Source organism: Aplidium turbinatum, chromosome 6 (genome assembly GCF_918807975.1).
Source record: "Aplidium turbinatum chromosome 6, kaAplTurb1.1, whole genome shotgun sequence".
In the NCBI taxonomy this organism is placed as follows: Eukaryota; Metazoa; Chordata; class Ascidiacea; order Aplousobranchia; family Polyclinidae; genus Aplidium; species Aplidium turbinatum.
Genome location: NC_137477.1, coordinates 15097588 through 15114777, shown reverse-complemented (window position 1 = coordinate 15114777; position 17190 = coordinate 15097588). Strand labels below are relative to the sequence as shown.

The 17190-nt window shown below is 41.7% G+C and overlaps 1 protein-coding gene across 1 annotated transcript; it reads left to right on the top strand.

The window, feature by feature from the left end:
• The first annotated feature begins 7 nt into the window (after window positions 1-7).
• LOC145772439 (uncharacterized) lies at window positions 8-11868 on the top strand. Its single transcript, XM_082584318.1, has 3 exons — window positions 8-5551; window positions 6318-7023; window positions 11621-11868. The coding sequence occupies exons 1-3, from the start codon at window positions 8-10 to the stop codon at window positions 11866-11868; spliced, it is 6498 nt and encodes a 2165-aa protein (XP_082440444.1).
• The last annotated feature ends 5322 nt before the right edge of the window (window positions 11869-17190 follow it).

Genomic DNA, 17190 nt, shown 5'->3' with positions numbered 1-17190 from the left:
TAAGAAAATGTCTGAGCAGTCTGATACAAGTAACAGTGTAGCTGTAGAAAGTGACAATGGGGCCGTACTCGGTGTGAGTTCTGTGGCCAGTCATTCAAGTGTCAGTGAGCCAAGTGGTTCTGAAGTGACAACTGTGGTGAATAAACAAGTGTCTTCATCCAAGGAATTGTCCTTGCCGATGAAAGGATTTCTAAGCGTCGAGAGAAAATTATGTGAGTTCAAACATGAGATGTGGACTGCCATTGGTCAACCAGATGCCGATGAGTTGGTCAATGAGCTAATCGAAAGATGTGAGTTGGCAATGACAGATGCCAAGTTCTTATATGAGAAAATCAATGCTGGTACTAGTTTTTCTGATTCGGCCAAATCTAGAGCCCAGAGATACTGGAATAGCTCGAATGTGACTTTAAGTCAAGTGAAGGAGTTAAGTGATTCTAGAATTTCAAATAACATGAGAGATGAGAATCAGTCCCATGTTCAAGTTGTCACTAGTCCTCAACCGGTCGTAAATAATCATGAGGAGCCTAGGGCAACAGTGCATTTGCCAGATCCTAGTGCTAGTACTTCATACAGTATTCCACCAGTGCAATCCCCAGTGAGAGTTGAGAGTGAGCAAATCCCCATATTCCCAGGTGTCGCTGCCCCATACATGCGGCCTCCACATCTTGGTGTTGCTCCTCCAGTGACATTAGATAAGTTTAGTGGTAATGTGATGGACTACTTAGAGTTTAAACGTAAATTTACAAAATTTGTAGAGAATGTTTACCAGGATGATGATGTACGCATGTCATACCTGCAATCTCTGTGTGTTGGAGAGGCAGGTAGGGCAATTCGCGGCCTTGGTGGTCATGTGAATAGAAGTATGGCTTACCAGACAGCGTGGAATCGCTTAGACCAAAGGTTTGGCAGTCATGACCTTTTGATGGCACAGGTGCGTAATGAGATGCTTAACGGACCTGTCATCAAGGCATATGATTCGTCAGCACTGAATAGTCTAAGAGACAAAATGTTTGAGTGCGAACAGAGTTATCTCAGTCTTGGTTGTTTAGATAGTTTAGACAGTCATGAGGTAATCCATAAATTGTTCAGTCGCTTGCCTGAACAACTTCAAAGGGATTTTGTTCCCTTGTACAGAAAGGGACAAGGTAGTTTTCGTCAGTTAAGAGAGTTGGTAGATAGTGCTGCTGCGGACGCTGAGTGTGCTCTTGGAAAGAAGCTGTATCAGCTGGACCTCAAACCAGCTGGAAGAGCAAAAACTTCCAGAGACCAGCATTCCAGTAGTCATTTTAATAAACGTGTAACAGTAAGTGCTGTGAAAGAAGTCCACTCAGGTTTACCGAGGGCAGAAGGAAAATGCTACATATGTGATGGTGGACATAAACTGTTAAGCTGTGCTGTTTTTAAACAGAAGTCGGTAAATGAAAGGAATGATATTGTCAAAAGTCTCAAGTTGTGTTTCAACTGTTTGTTACCAGGTCATCGTGTGGGTGATTGTTATTCCAAACAGAGATGTCAAGAGTGTGGCAAGCGACACCATAGCTTACTGCACTTTCAGAGACATCAAAGAGAGGTGAGGAGTGTTGGTGACAGTAGCCCTGAAACTAATGACAATGTGTTAGTGGCGTGTAACTCTTGTCCAAGTTCTGTTGATGGACTGGGCAGGAAATTGCATAAGGTGGTTCCTGTAAGAGTGTGGCTGCATGATCCAGCAAAGGCTGTGCATACTTGGGCCTATATGGATGAGGGGTCGGAAGCAACTTTGTGCACCCGTGCACTTGCTGAGAAGCTTTGCGCTCCTTTGTCCAAGGCCAAGGTGAAAATATGCACGGCTAATGCTGTGTCAGAAGCTTCGTGGCAGATGAATAACCTGCATATAAGAGGAGTTGACGAGTCAGAGGTGTTTCAAGCGAACAGAGTGTTGGTGCAGGATTCCATCGTGAATGTAAGGTCTAGTATCCCCACCAATGAAGTTGCGAAAATGTTTCCACACTTAGAAGATTTGTCATTCCCTAAGATGGAGGTAAATGAAGTTGAATTGTTGCTTGGTCAGGATGTGCAAAACGCATTTCGTGTCACTGAACTGCGTTATGGTGATACTGACCAGCCATTCGGCTTTCATACGGCCCTAGGTTGGGCTTTGTGGGGAGTTGACAAAGTGACGCCCGGTTGTTACTCTGACCAAGTATGTGTTAGTTTTATCAGTGAGTTAAGCCTGCCAGATGAGTCTTGCCAGCAAGTCTTGCAGATAATGGACCAAGATTTCAAGGACCTTGACCTTCCCCAGAATGCTTGTCTTTCACGAGAAGACAAACGTGCGGTCAAGATTATGGAAGAGTCTGTGAAGAAAGTGGGAGATCACTACCAGGTAGCGTTACCATGGAGAAAGGACAGGGTAGATCTCAAAAATAACAGAAAGTTAGCAGAGAAACGTTTAGCTGGTTTAAAAAGAAAGTTAGAGGCTGATCCAGAAGTGTGTCAAAAATATTGTGAAAAAATGAACGAAATGATAGAAAATGAGTATTGTGAACTTGTTCCATTGACTGATTCGCCTCCAGAAGGAAAAATCTCGTATGTCCCACACCACTGCACATCATTGTTAACAAAGTTTCGTGTAGTTTTTGATTGCAGTGCGAAGTGGAATGGTTCTTCTCTTAATGATGGGCTTCTTCAAGGCCCAGATTTAACTAATAGTCTTGTAGGTGTTTTGATGCGTTTCAGGCAGGAACCCATTGCTGTTGTGGCAGATGTCAAAGGCATGTTCTTCCAGGTTTTGGTAGATGAAAAGGACCGTGATGCCTTGAGGTTTCTTTGGTTCCCAGGCCATGATCTGACTCAACCTCCAGCTGAATACCGGATGAGGGTGCATCTGTTCGGAGCGACTTCATCACCATTAGTTGCTGCATTCGCCCTACGAAGGACAGCTGAGGAGAACTTCACAAACTCTGGTCAAGACACAGTTAAGACTGTTTTTAACGATTTTTATGTAGACGATATGTGTAAATCTTGTACAACTGTGCAAGAGGCAGTGAGACTAGTGAAAGAACTGCAAGAGCTTTTGAGTAGTGGTGGTTTTAAATTAACAAAATTTCTTTCCAATAACAAGCAGGTTTTAAGCTCAATTCCATCCAAGGACCATGCTTCAGGCGTTTTCGATTTGGAGCAACGTGAACTTCCAACCCAGAAGGCTTTGGGCGTCTACTGGGATGCTGAAAGCGATAGTTTAAAGGTGAAGGTAAATATAAAAGAAAAACCGTGTACTCGACGAGGGCTCCTATCAATGATTTCGCAGACATACGATCCTCTAGGGTTTCTCCAACCATTCATGTTGCCTGCTAGGAAATTGTTGCAAGAGGCCTGCCGCTTGAAATTGGCGTGGGATGAACCTTTACCGGTCGTGGGGGGTGGGAAAGATAGTTGGGAAGAATGGGTGCAGGCACTCCCTAGTTTAGAGGCGGTGTCTCTTGCAAGGAGCTTCAAGCTCCAAGATCGTGTGGTTGACTACATTGAGTTGCACATTTTCACTGATGCTTCCACCACTGGGTATGGTGCATGTGCTTATTTACGTATAGTATATGTGGATAATTTCATTGATTGTGTTTTTGTGATGGGGAAGTCCAGGATAGCTCCCTTAAAACCCGTTAGTGTTCCCCGATTGGAGCTTACTGCTGCTGTTCTTGGTGCTAAACTTGGTAAAATGATTTGTAGTGAATTAGAGTATTCTTTGAGTAGTGTTGTGTTTTGGACTGACGCCACCGTAGTTTTAAGGTATTTGCATAATTCTACCAGTCGCTTTCAAACGTTTGTAGCTAACAGACTGGAATTATTACATACTCTTACGTCAGTGCAGCAATGGCGTTACGTGCCCACCGACCAAAATCCCGCTGATATAGCGTCGCGCGGTATGGCGCCCTCTAAGGTGTCCAATGCAGACATGTGGTTTTGTGGTCCCGAATTTCTACGCGCGCGCGAAAACGAATGGCCAGGACAGCCAGATTTTGTGAACAATATCGAACAATGTGATGCTGAAGTGAAGGTTTGTTCCACTCAACTGTCTGATCCATCAAGTGACTCGATCCATCGATTGCTGCGGTACTATTCAGACTTCAGTCGTCTTCGACGCACGTGTGCCTGGTTATTACGTTTTAAGAAGTTTCTGATGTGGAAAGCTAAATCAGCTCGTGATGCTCCCAAGTGTGGTCTGTTGAGCATGGAAGAATTAACAAAAGCTACGTCCGTGATCATCAAAGCTGTTCAAGTTGAAGCCTTTTCCGACGTGATGCAGACGCTTTACAATCACCCAAGTTTTGATGCCCCGTTTGTCCCAGTAGAAGAAGCTCAAATAAAGAAATGTGCCAATTTGCGAACTGTTCAGTCGCTCAATCCGTATCTTGTCGATGGGGTACTTCGCGTTGGCGGCCGTTTACAAAGATCTCCGCTGACAGATGAAGAAAAACATCCCATTTTGCTCCCAAGTGATCATCCAGTTACCGCTCTCCTCATTTTGACGTGCCATCAACGAGAAGGACACATGGGAACCCCTTATGTGTTGTCTTCGCTAAACAAAACCTACTGGATTCTGAAAGGAAGATCCACCGTGAAGAGAGTGCTACGTTCGTGTCTAAATTGCAAGTTTTGGGCGGCGAAAGCAGGTCAGCAACAAATGGGTAATCTGCCTGCTCACAGAGTGACGCCGAGCCCCCCCTTCAGCGCTTGTGGGACCGATTTAATGGGTCCATTGCATGTGAAGATCGGAAGAAGCTATGTGAATCGATATGTTTGTATTTTTAACTGTTTAGCCAGCAGAGCTGTTCACCTCGAAATAGTTCAATCATTGGACATGACTGCGTTCATACAAGCCTTTCGACGATTTTGCAACAGAAGAACAACCAAGGTTCGTGATGTTTACAGTGATAATGGTGGCAATTTCGTTGCAGCTAATCGCGAATTGAACCAATGTATCAAGCTTTGGAAAAGCAAGAATTTTCAAGATGCCATGTTGCAAGAAGGCATCCACTGGCATTTCGGGCCTCCTCTGGACTCACATCAAAACGGTTTTACTGAAGCCTTTTTCCGTATTGTCAGGAAAATCTTTCGTTCGGTTGTCGGAGAAGCTACACTAGAAGAATTCGACTTACTAACCTTGGCAACAGAGGTTGAAAGAATTTTAAACAACAGACCAATTACCAAGCTTGCCGCGACCCCAGATGATTTAGCAGCCTTGACCCCCAGTATGATCCTTACTGGATCGTTATGCGAAGGAGTTGCCCCAGGTGTGTTCATGAAGGCTGATGCGTACCGCAGATCGTGGAAAAAGACACAATACTTAGCAGATGTATTTTGGGATCGATGGTTACAGGACTATTTACCGCTGCTGCAGCCACGCCAGAAATGGTTTGGCACGTCTCGTAATTTGCGCCCTGGTGATCTTGTTTTAGTTGTGAACGAATCGGTCAAGCGTGGATGTTGGCCGAAGGGTGTGGTCGAGGCCGTAATGCCTGACAGTAACAATTTGGTTCGAAGAGTGAGAGTTCGAATGGCTCACTCAACCCTCGTAAGAGATATTCGTAAACTTTGTTTGTTAGAGGGTTTCGCTGACGAACAGTAAGTTTCTCATTTCGTGTGCATGTTTTTGTTTAGTTTACTGGTGTATTTTGAATTGTTTTTTTTGTTGTTTAGAAGCAACAACGACGTTTAAGCATAATGTAGAGGCGTACTTGAGTTTAAGCCTTTCATTGATACGTTTAGCTACTTTAAGTTTTATGTAATTTCAAAGTTAGTCGTTGGATAGTCTGTATTCGTACTCGATGTCGTGATCGCATTTGATTTCGACTTTCGTGCTCATGCACGGTCTGCTATTTGTGTTGTCTTCGCTTGCCTGTCGCCTACTGTACTGTTTGGCAGTTGCTCGTGTGCCAGTGTCAATTTATCTCTTGTGTGGCATCGTCCTTAGTTAAAAAACGTTCGTTAGCAACTTACGTTTTTGTGGGGAGAATGTTGAGGACGATTCCTATCATTTCATGTTTGCCCTTTTTTGTTTACAATTTATTCTTACTTGAACCTGTGTGACAATGTAGCACAACGAAGTTGCTGATTTCTTGTGCTTTCTTTTCATGTGGTGTTCGGTCGCAAGGTGGACGGTAAGAAAACTTTAGTTTAAGTTGCTTCCTATTGGTTAGTTACTGTTAAAATTATGCTGTTTATCACTTGTTAATTACTTTCTGGTCAAATTACAATTTTCATGTTGACTGTAGTTTTTACTTGTGGTGAGAGTCAGGCTAGACTGGTAGGTTAGCGATAAAAACCAGCCATCCACCTAGCGGGATGCTACAAGCATAGCTGATCTGGGTCATCGAGATGGGACTGAGGATACTGAAAACCCGTCTACTCAACTTCCAGGAACAACAAATCCCCAATCATGCTCCTCCACCATCACCATGTCTCCACAACTAGGAGATCATCAGCCATGCTCCTCTACCATGTCTCCGCATACACCAGTACATGATCTTCTTCCTTTGCCCAAAGCTCCACCACGAAAGAATACCAACAAAAGGAGAAAAACTGGCTCAACGAAAATATTAACAAACACTCCAGTGAGAAATGAAATTTCGAATGCAAAGATGCAACGAGAACAGCGAAAGAACAAGCCCAAACGAAGAAGAATTCTGAACAAAATTTCAAACAAAAATGCTAGACCCCCTCCACAAGAATCCAGCGACGAGGACTGCAATACAATGCCAATTCCTTTTGCCGATAGCTCCAGTGACTGCGATTTAAGTGATACAGAAATTGTAGAAGGAGACTTCATTGTAGTAAATATTACCGGAAAATCGAGAGTAGTTCCATATATCGCAAGAATCGACTCTTTTGAAGATAACGAATACGAGGGAGTATTTCTGAAGAAAATCCAGAGCTTACCAGGAAATTTTGAAAAGCTTCTCTTTGTAATTGATGAAGATGATAGTGCTTCATTCACAAAAAGTGATATTGTTCACAAATTGCCGTCACCTCACTTCAGGAGTGGAAGTGAGAGAAAATCACACCAACTGTATTTTAATGCCAACCTGTCCGCATTTAATTTGTAAAAACTTTGTCTAAGATTTTCCAAGCAAGGCCCAACTATAAGGGAAGCACATTTATGTTTGGGGTGCAGAATAAAAATCAACATTTTTGTATAGGAAATATCACGAAATCAGACGATTAACATTCCTAAATTAGTCTTTGATTGACATTTGTGCATGCTACTGTAAAGAAGTGGGCTTTGTTCAATTGTATCCCATGATACCCGCTTGTGTAGTACCTATGGCCCTGCTGTTGAGCAATGTGCCGTGTGTTGGAATGTTTTTTGCTGTTCGTTTGAAAGATTCTTTTGCAGTTCACATATTGCATACCAATCGTTGTTTTTCATAATGTCAGTTTAGGGACAGTGGAATACCGGGACGACTCACTTTATTGATTTTTCTTGAGAAATGGACAGCTGGAGGGTCACTAAGAAGTTCAAAAATTAGAAGAACTGCACAACGTTTTCTTTGCTTTTAGGTAAATTCATTCTCATCAAATGAATTGCTATATTTGGTTAAAATTTTGGGTGCTAGGAAATCTTCAAAACCTTACTGCAGCAGTGTGAAGCTATTTACCGTTACCTGTGTTACATGAAGTCTACCCCTGAATTATCACGACTTGAACACTATTAAATAAACATGATATCACATATTTCCTACATTTATTTTGGCGATACACATTTTGTACACATGTGGGCAGGTCATATAAACTGCACCTGAGTATGCGACATTGTGGCAGTAGACCTCAAGCTATAGTTGCATCAGATTTTGTCATAACATTATGACCCTCCAGTTGTCCACCTTACTTTTGAGTGAGCAATCCCCTACTTCTACCATCCCTATGTCAGTTGCTTGTCTTTTCAATTTGTGGCTACACTAAGTTTTTTCTATTTTTTGATAATAAATCCCACCTCACAGAATGCATATAATGTATGATCACCTTGCCCCATATGTGTGATCATCTTGCCCCGGTACTGGGGCAAGATGATCATCTCGTCCATATTTTTTCAAATGACTATAGAATTTCATGCTGTTGGCTTATAATGCAAAGCATGCTACCATTAGATGCGCTGATGAACACATACTTTTGTAATGCTAAGAATTTGTAAATATTATTTAAACTTTGAATTTTATTGAGATTTTAACTTTACGATGATCATCTTGCCCCACCTTACCCTATCAGGTACAGAACGACGTGTTAACATTTGATGCTCTATTAAGAAAAAATTGCTATGCATTTGTAGAACGTTGCAAAAGATCAATTAATCCACTGTTGCGCAATGTTATGTCTTCTGATTACTACTTTAATTCTACATTTTAAATTCACTACAACAGTATTTTGTACGTTGTTTGATGTAGCCTGCTTGATGTTGTGTTAGTCTGATATTTTGTGTGATGACTGTTAAAAATTTGAATTCTATGGACTTTGAGTCTGATTGCAAATAAATAATAATAATAATAACATTCGCTGTTGTCTTTCAAACATATTGTCTTTCAAACACCAAAAGTTAGTTTTTGCCGTTTTCGGCCACCTTGCCTGTCCTTCCAATTTCGAAATCACTCTGAAACTCTTCATCAATATCTCAATTGAATTCGATTTTTTTATATTTTCGATGCAAGAAGCGAAAATTCCTGTTAGCGCTGTTCACATAAGCATTGTGCTTTCGGCTCTCCACGTAAGGGAAGTGTGGGACCTATGGAACGCCGGGACCTATGGAACACCAGATTTGCTCCCAAACCAAAAGTGGATTTTAAAAAATATTTATATTTGGAAACACCGTTTTGACATGTAAGCAGATATCAACTTCGAAAATTCTGGAAAAAGCTGTTTTGAAAGACGCAAACGCTTTTTTATGTTTTTGAGCTTGAAAATGTACCTTTGAGGTCTAACTTTGTAAGAATTCTTCAGGAGTTTAGGGCAAGCAGGACTCTTAGCGCAAAATCTCCGATGAAACCATTTATTTAAACAGTATATAGACAAGAATGCAGCACAGTGAAGTGCATCATTTCAAACTTACAACCAGTTATCTAAACATCATGGCTATGTGGGACCTATGGAACACTGTTTCACATACTGTAGGTGTTCCATAGGTAAGGGGCGCTATCATTATTCTGGCTGGATTTGTCATTTAAATGGTAAAAAACTAAGAAAGAGACAATGCGGTTTTAAATAAGCTTTGCATTAGGGATTGTAGATCATAGGGATGCGAAACTTCATCCGCTTTTGGCTTATCCGCAACACTAGAAGGGTTACGTTTTTTTGTAATTTACAAAATATTTTACTTTTTATGGGTTATATAAGAAGAGTGAAGTTGGTTTTAAAGTAATTTAAGGTTTTTAGTTGAAAGCAAGCCAGCAGTAAAGCGCAAAAAAAATGTTAAATTGGCAATTGACCCTTCTAATGTTGAAGGAACAACGGAGTTGCGCGTCCCGTAATGTACCGTCCCTACTTTGCATGCAGTCGTTGCCGAAATGTTACTGTTCAATGTGAGCCCTATTATCCAAAATTTGTTAGTGGCAACACTGTTCAATATATAATGTTCGTTGCATAGTGTTTTTACTGAAAACTTCGGAATAAGGAATTCACTTTGAAAGGTGATATCTTGAGAACGCCTGCACTTCAGTAAGAAAGTTTAAATTTGGAGGGGTAGAGTTTTTAGGTTTTTAATATTTTTAGTAGCCTAACAACTTTACCACGTGACTTTATTTTGTGGGTTTCATTTTTTGTTATTTTTCTTTGTATTCGTTTTTTTCGATTGGTGTTGAATGTTTTCCGTGGTGCTTTTTTAAAAATCTAGATTTTGCTTGACAATGAGCAGTGCTTTTAACTCTAATGCATTAGCGTTCCATAGGTCCCATCGGGTGTTCCATTGGTCCCATAGGGGTGGGACCAATGGAACAATTCGCAAAATTTTTGTTTTTTCTCGTAACAAGCTAACCAAGCAACATATTTTTATTTCGCTTTATCATAAGTGGTCACAGCGGTAAACCATAATCTCTTCGTGGGAAAATTGTAACATAAGATTCCCAAATCCGTTCGTCTGCATGTAATGACCGAAAAATAAACACTCTTTCGAAACGTCTTTTCAAAAGTGTATTCCTGTAAAATTAACCCGCGGCTATCGAAAGTGGAACGCAACACCGTACGCCTCTAAAACTGTCACTACAGAACAGATTACTTGGATAAAAGACGGAAAATTTGTCCAGCTAGCAAGCACCAAGCAAACAGTTAAACTTGCGACTGACTTCCAACAAACAATTTTACGAATGACTAGAATAATATGCGATATCTCAAATGCACGTAGACAGTAACTGTGACGCAATAATGAAAGACAATTATGAAGTCATTCAAACAGGTGTTCAAGCGGCTAATGCAATATTTCATCAGGGCTTACGACCGATGGTGCAATATTTGGACATTTTCTAGCAATTTCCATGACGTAAGATGCCAGCTAGGTTAAGTAGACCATAACGGTTTTTATATGACGTTTGATATGGTGAAAATTGTCGGGAACAATAAGTTAAAACCACCCACCAGCATAATATAATCCAAAATTTAGGTAGTTTGAAGTTAAAATACAAAAGTTATGACCATTTAAAAAACCCAGCCAGCAAGCCCATATGGGCCCCATATACTATTTTAATGGGCTTGTGGGCATGTGGGTTCTATGTGGGTTTTTGTGTTTTTGCCATATGTGCCCAATATGGTCTTTTTTGCAGAATGTGTTGCTAAATGACAAGGTGGAATATAAAAGTTCCAATCTTCAAATGCGTGATCATATAAATGCATTTTAATAAATTTAGCCACATAAAATTATTGATCATGGGCTAAGCATGAAATATTAATGGGCTTCCCACTTTGTTTATGAGCAGACCATGGGCTGCCCACTTTGTTTATGGCAGACCATGGGCTGCCCACATTTTTTATGGGCAGAACGTGGGCTGCCCACATTTTTTATGGGCAGACCATGGGCTGCCCACATTTTTTATGGGCAGACCATGGGCTACCCACATTTTTCATGGGCATGCCATGGGCTGCCCACATTTTTTACGGGCAGGCCATGGGCTACCCACACAGTGATTCAAAGGTTTGTGGGCAACCCATACTAATATGATATACACCTCGATCAGCATTTGTCTAGACTTTGAGATTTTTTAGTTGTCTCAAACGACTTTATTGATCTTTTAAACAAACACAAAATGAAATTGAACAAGCAAAATTACTGGGGGCATCTTGCTATGCATTGCGCAACGCTCACTGCTTGCAGTTGGAGCACTTTGGCAAGGTTGGCAGTAGTACTATTTTTGGTGCTTACGTACCACAAATAGGAAAATGTCACATGGATGTATATACCTGCATGGAAAGACCTGACTTGGAGTCCATTTCTTCGAGAGAGTCTCTGCGGGCTGGACTGCCCGGGACCTCTCCTCCCCATCGAAATGTCTTCAATTCGGTGGGTGAGCTCACGGACTCAGACGGCGACGACCCAGCCATCTACACGGTCTAGTCCAACCCCTTAAACTTTAACCTGCTTTTACCCTATCTATAATCATGTTCGCAGATACGGAGAGTGACGATTCGGACGCCGGACTGGGTAACCTCAAGGTTGGCTCAATGAACATCAACGGAATATCCAAGAAATTGCGAGATGTCAAAAACTTCTTTACATCTCACAGACTCTCTGTACTGGCAATTCAGGAAACACACAGAATCCCCACCGATCAACTCGAGACGTGGGCTCAACATAACAATTACATAACATACAACAACATAGAACCCCCTTCTATGCAGGGACAATGTTCATCGTAAAGAAGGACATACACGATAGGTCCGAAATCACACATCACACCATAGTACAAAATCGAATACATCACCTCAACATCAAATGTGGTAAAAATAACATAAACATATTCAATGCATACCTTCCGCAGAACAATGGAGAGAGAAAGTCATGTTTTGAACTGCTCTCCGAGGCTATGCTGGAATATGAACATCAACATGTGGTCTTACTTCGTGATTTTAACGTGATCCTTGATCCGTTGGACACTGCTAAGCCGCAATTTTTCTTCACTACACCGGATAAAACAGCACTTAGAACATTAATACATCATAACCAATTGACAGACATATTCAGACAAGAATATCCTTACAAAAGACTGTTCACGCGCCAAAACCACAACAGTAAGACCAGGATAGATAGAATATACATAAATGAACATGCACTTGAAAATTATCATAACATCAAACATGAATACTTCACATCATCAGACCACTGCACATTACCAATAATTCACCTCCAATATCAACAACACACCAAATGGGGTGAATATTCATACAAAATCAATAACAGCATATTAGAATATGCTCACGTTATAACAGAGCTCGAAACGGCTTGGGAAAATTGGACTATAAACGTACCCCAAGTAGAACCATCAGACATGCTTATAAGGTGGGATCATGGCAAGAAAATGTTGAAAAATCGACTGATTGAACTCTCGCAAGATGTCGCACTCAAGCGTAGAGAAGATTACAATCAAGCGAAAAATATGCTCCACACTCTGGACGCTCATCCAGACCACGTCCTGGAAGATCGTCGCCCGGAATTCTTGGAGAAAATCAACAACTTCTACGATTATAAAGCAGTCGGATCGCAAATCAGATCCAGAACTATCCCAACTAGCGATGAAGAGCCATCTAAAAGCTTCTTCAAAGCAGAGGAACAAAATTGTAAAAGTAGCTCTATCACTGAGATACACGACGCAAACAACACAACTCTCACCAAGAAAGAAGACATTCTCAAAGAAGTACACAGCTTCTACCACTCCCTATGGGGTGTAAAAGACAACATAAACTCTCAAGAACAAAACAACTACTTAAACATTCTTGGAGAGGCCAAAATTGAGGAAGACGCAGCTGAACAAGCGGAACAGCTGATCAGTCTAAAAGAAGTAAAAACCGCCATCGATTCTCTTAACAAGGATTCTGCACCTGGATCAGATGGTCTCGGCTCATTATTCTACCAAAAATGCTGGCATTTCCTGAAACACGACATTCTAGAGATGCTTACAAATTGTTACTTGAGAAAAACAATGACTCCCTCAATGAGAGAAGCAAAAGTGAAGTTAATCTTTAAAAAAGGTGAAAAAGAAAAGCTCAAAAATTGGAGACCGATCTCTCTGCTCAACACAGACTACAAGATCTTGAGCAAAATCCTCTCCAACAGACTCACACCCATGATCACAAACTTGATTTGTCCGAATCAGAAATGTGGACTGCCAAACCGCAGAATAGAGCATGTTACAATGAATATACAAGCTGCCCTGGAAGCATCTCAAACACAACACAGGGACTTGTACGTCATGATAACTGACTTTGAAAAAGCTTTCGATAGAGTTAGTCACTCCTTCCTCTATGGAATCTTGAAGAAACTCGGAGTAAAACCAATAATGATGAATTACCTGTCATTAGTTTACCACAAAACAAAAAGCAAGATAGAAATCAATGGAGCTTTAACAAAACGAATAAACGTTAAAAGGGGCATACGACAGGGTTGTCCCCTCAGCATGCTCTATTTCATAATCTGTGCTGACGTTCTCACCCGACGCATAGAAAAAAACCATCTGATCAACGGTTTTCGCTTTTCCAAGCTGACAATCAAAATCCAGCAATATGCGGACGACACCACATTCATCACAAGAGACATTCCATCTCTCAAGGAAATCAACAAAGAACTAGCCATCTACCAGACGATGTCCGGCCAGAAAGTGAACCAGGGAAAGACCCAGATCCTGGCGTCCAAACCTGACCTGGCCCAAAGAGTTCAGCAACTCTTTTCAGAAGCTGCGATTTTGAACAACGTCAAGATCCTGGGCATCTGGCTAGGCACAAACAAAACACAACTTGACAAGATGAACTGGCAGACCGCCATCAAGAAAACACAAACGATCGCCAACATCCACAAACCACGAAGACTCTCCCTCTATGGAAAGATCTCCATCATCAACACTCTCTTGGTACCCGTCACTCTGCATCTGAGTAGAGTCCTGATGCCAACACAACAACACATCAAAGAATTAAACAAAATCCTTTTCAACTTCCTCTGGTATCCTTCACCATTCGAACAGCTCCAGAGAAGCAAGACGTTTCCTCCTGTCAAAGATGGAGGCATCAACATGGTGGACATCCAATCAAAATTTCAAACAAGCCGCATCGACAGAATTCGCCACCTCTTCTCACTAGAAGACGCCACCGAAATCTGACACGAATGGGCCATGTTCAATTTGAGCTACAGAATGAGACACATCAATCCTCATCTGTTCTCCAACAGCATTCCGCATGCCCCAAATCCAAACGAAATGTATGCGGACATCTTCAAGTCCTTTTGCAAACTCAAAGGCTTGAAACACGACTGGGAAAATACTTCCTAAAAAACATCTATCTCAATCTGAAAACGCAATATGAAAAGAAAATTGACAAGATTGATGAAAACGGAAAGAAGATTCCTTGGAATGAGATCCTCTTGAAAAACAAGGGAATCAAACTCCTCCTTCCACCTTACCTATCCTCCATGTCCTTTCGGATTGCACATGGAGGATACAAATGGGGAGACTTTAATAGATCAATACATTCCGACAAAATAACAAATTGCAAATTCTGCAGAAAACCAGAAGACAATGTTGCTCACGTCCTCACCAAATGCTCTTTTGCGCTAGGAATATGGGAGCGCCTGAAACAACAATATCTTGGCCTAACCAACGAAGACATGGAAATAACAAAGGACTTGATCCTCTACAACCAAATCCCTGACGGACAGAAGAACAACCCGATTCTTTTGACCATGATGAATGTCGCCAAACACACCATCATCCAAAAGAAGAAATCTCTGGACATAGGCGACACATATATGCAGGACACAAAACGGTCCACCATTCAAGCCCTGTGGGTGATCATGACAAAAACGAAAGACATAACACAAAAGCATAACATTCCTTTGTCATCTGACATTTCTACTCCTTCTAAACCTCCTCCTACGGTCAGAAGAAAGAAGAAACAGTCGAGATCCACTCTTCAACCACCCTCTCAGTCGTCCTCGGTGGTAGGGATGACTGATTGCAGCGGTGGGTCTCACTAGCACAGTACGGTCGTAGATCATCTTTGAAGAAGTTTTAGACAGCCAAGGGCGTAACAACCCACCTTTAACCCGTCTCTCTCACTCATCTGCAACGGCCTGATGCCGGAAGAGTGATTGCAGCGGGAGATCTTTAACCGTCCCTCTGCGTTGTCCCACTCGCCCTGGGATGACAGGATTGCAGCGGCCCATTCCAAGATGACTCTGGGGTCAGCGAAAGCTACCCTCCATCTGGCCGCTCCTCTCTGGCATCTCCGCCAAATGAGATGTCAGACTGCAGTGGCCCGTTTTCTCCAAACAGGTGCCCTTCTTGAAGCGGGCAACAAGAAGATACACACACACAAACAAACTCAAATAAAATCTAAAAATTAATTATCTACCAAAACGCGCTAGTTCTCATGCTTGACCCGCCATCTCCTAGTCTGCTCCAAGATCAGCAAGAGAAAAGTCGAGATAAGCAGATCAGCTTGAGGCAGCCACTAACCAAACATTTACATCCACAGATTACCATCTACCGCGGTGGGTCTCTTTGGTCGTAGTGAGTCCCTCGCCTCCCTGGTAGGTATAAGTATGGTGTGCCTGCTGAGTGTTTGGGTGTGTGGACGGCTCCCGGAGCGGACGCACTAATGATGAGACAGGAAACAAATCCATTTCATATGGAAAATTGTAAACCTGCAGGATGTAGTGGTATCCATCTTGAACTCTGAGCGTTGCGCGAAAGAAAAAAAAAAAATACTTGGCTTACGCCGATTGAGCACTTTACTGGGGGCACCTTGCTATGCATTGCGCAAAGTTCTCGGCTTGCTTGGCTTACGCCGATTGAGCACTTTACTGGGGGCACCTTGTTATGCAATGCGCAAAGTTCACTGCTTGCAGTTTGAGCACTTTGGCATCTGTCTGCAGTTATATATATACCTGATATACAGAGATGTACGTATGCGCCGCAAATTCTACGCCGCATACTTGCGGCGTAGACTTTTTGTTTGCGCTAACGCTTGCGGCCACATTTTTTTGGATAGTTTGCGCTTGAGGCTGCGCCATAAAGTTTTCGCGGTTTTTTAGCGCATAGCGTCAACGCATACTTTTTAATGTCTTAGTTGTTGTTTGCAATTTTTTTTGTCAAACTGCGAAATGTTGACGTCTTGCAATCGCCCATTCTTCTCGTGTTGTGTCACAGTGTCATCTATTGTTCAGTCAGCTGGAGTTTGTTTGTATATCGCACTACTGCCTTTGACGCTAGAGTCCCACATGGAGACTGAAGTCTTGCAGAAAAAAAGAAAGAATTAGTTAAAACAACTTAGGCCTACTGAGAAATTAGTAAATTACGGGTTAGAACAGGAATGTAATGTAAGCAAGCAAGTAGGTAGGTAGGTTGGTAAATGGTAATGTCGCTTCATGTAAAATGTAAACAATGACTTGGCTTCGTAGTGTGAAGTATTTTTAGTCAAGCAGTGTTAAAGGCGTTTGTAAGCAATTGTGAGCACTTTAATTTATATTAGTTAAAGTGCCCCTAACAGGTTGGACCTAAGTATAGTAACTTTTCTAAGCACTTCCTAGCGCAGAATTATGCTTAGCGAACTTTTTAATCTTAACCTTGAAGCTCGACTGGTTAGGGCGAAATTTATACAAAACGACAGTTCCGCAGCGCCACCACAGGCGAAACTCCATATTTCACTGCTCTGGGACGACTTTGGTGGTGTTACGTCATCGTGGGTGGGCGTCGTTACCCGATAAAACAAATGCTTTCTAGATGTAATTGGTGGATCACAGTTTGGTCGGAGTTGGTACAAGCGGTTGCTTTTTTCGAAGATTTATTGTTTTTTGCAGTTTAATAAAACTGTAGGCTACTGGATATGTTCCTACAAAACCTAAAATATACTTGAATTGAAAAATGAACAAATCGTACGAATCATCATTCATATTTAATTCATCATCATTCATCACTATTCATAAATAAATAAAAGTTCTCTCTCTCTCATAATGTGCCTTCAGTTGGCCATTGA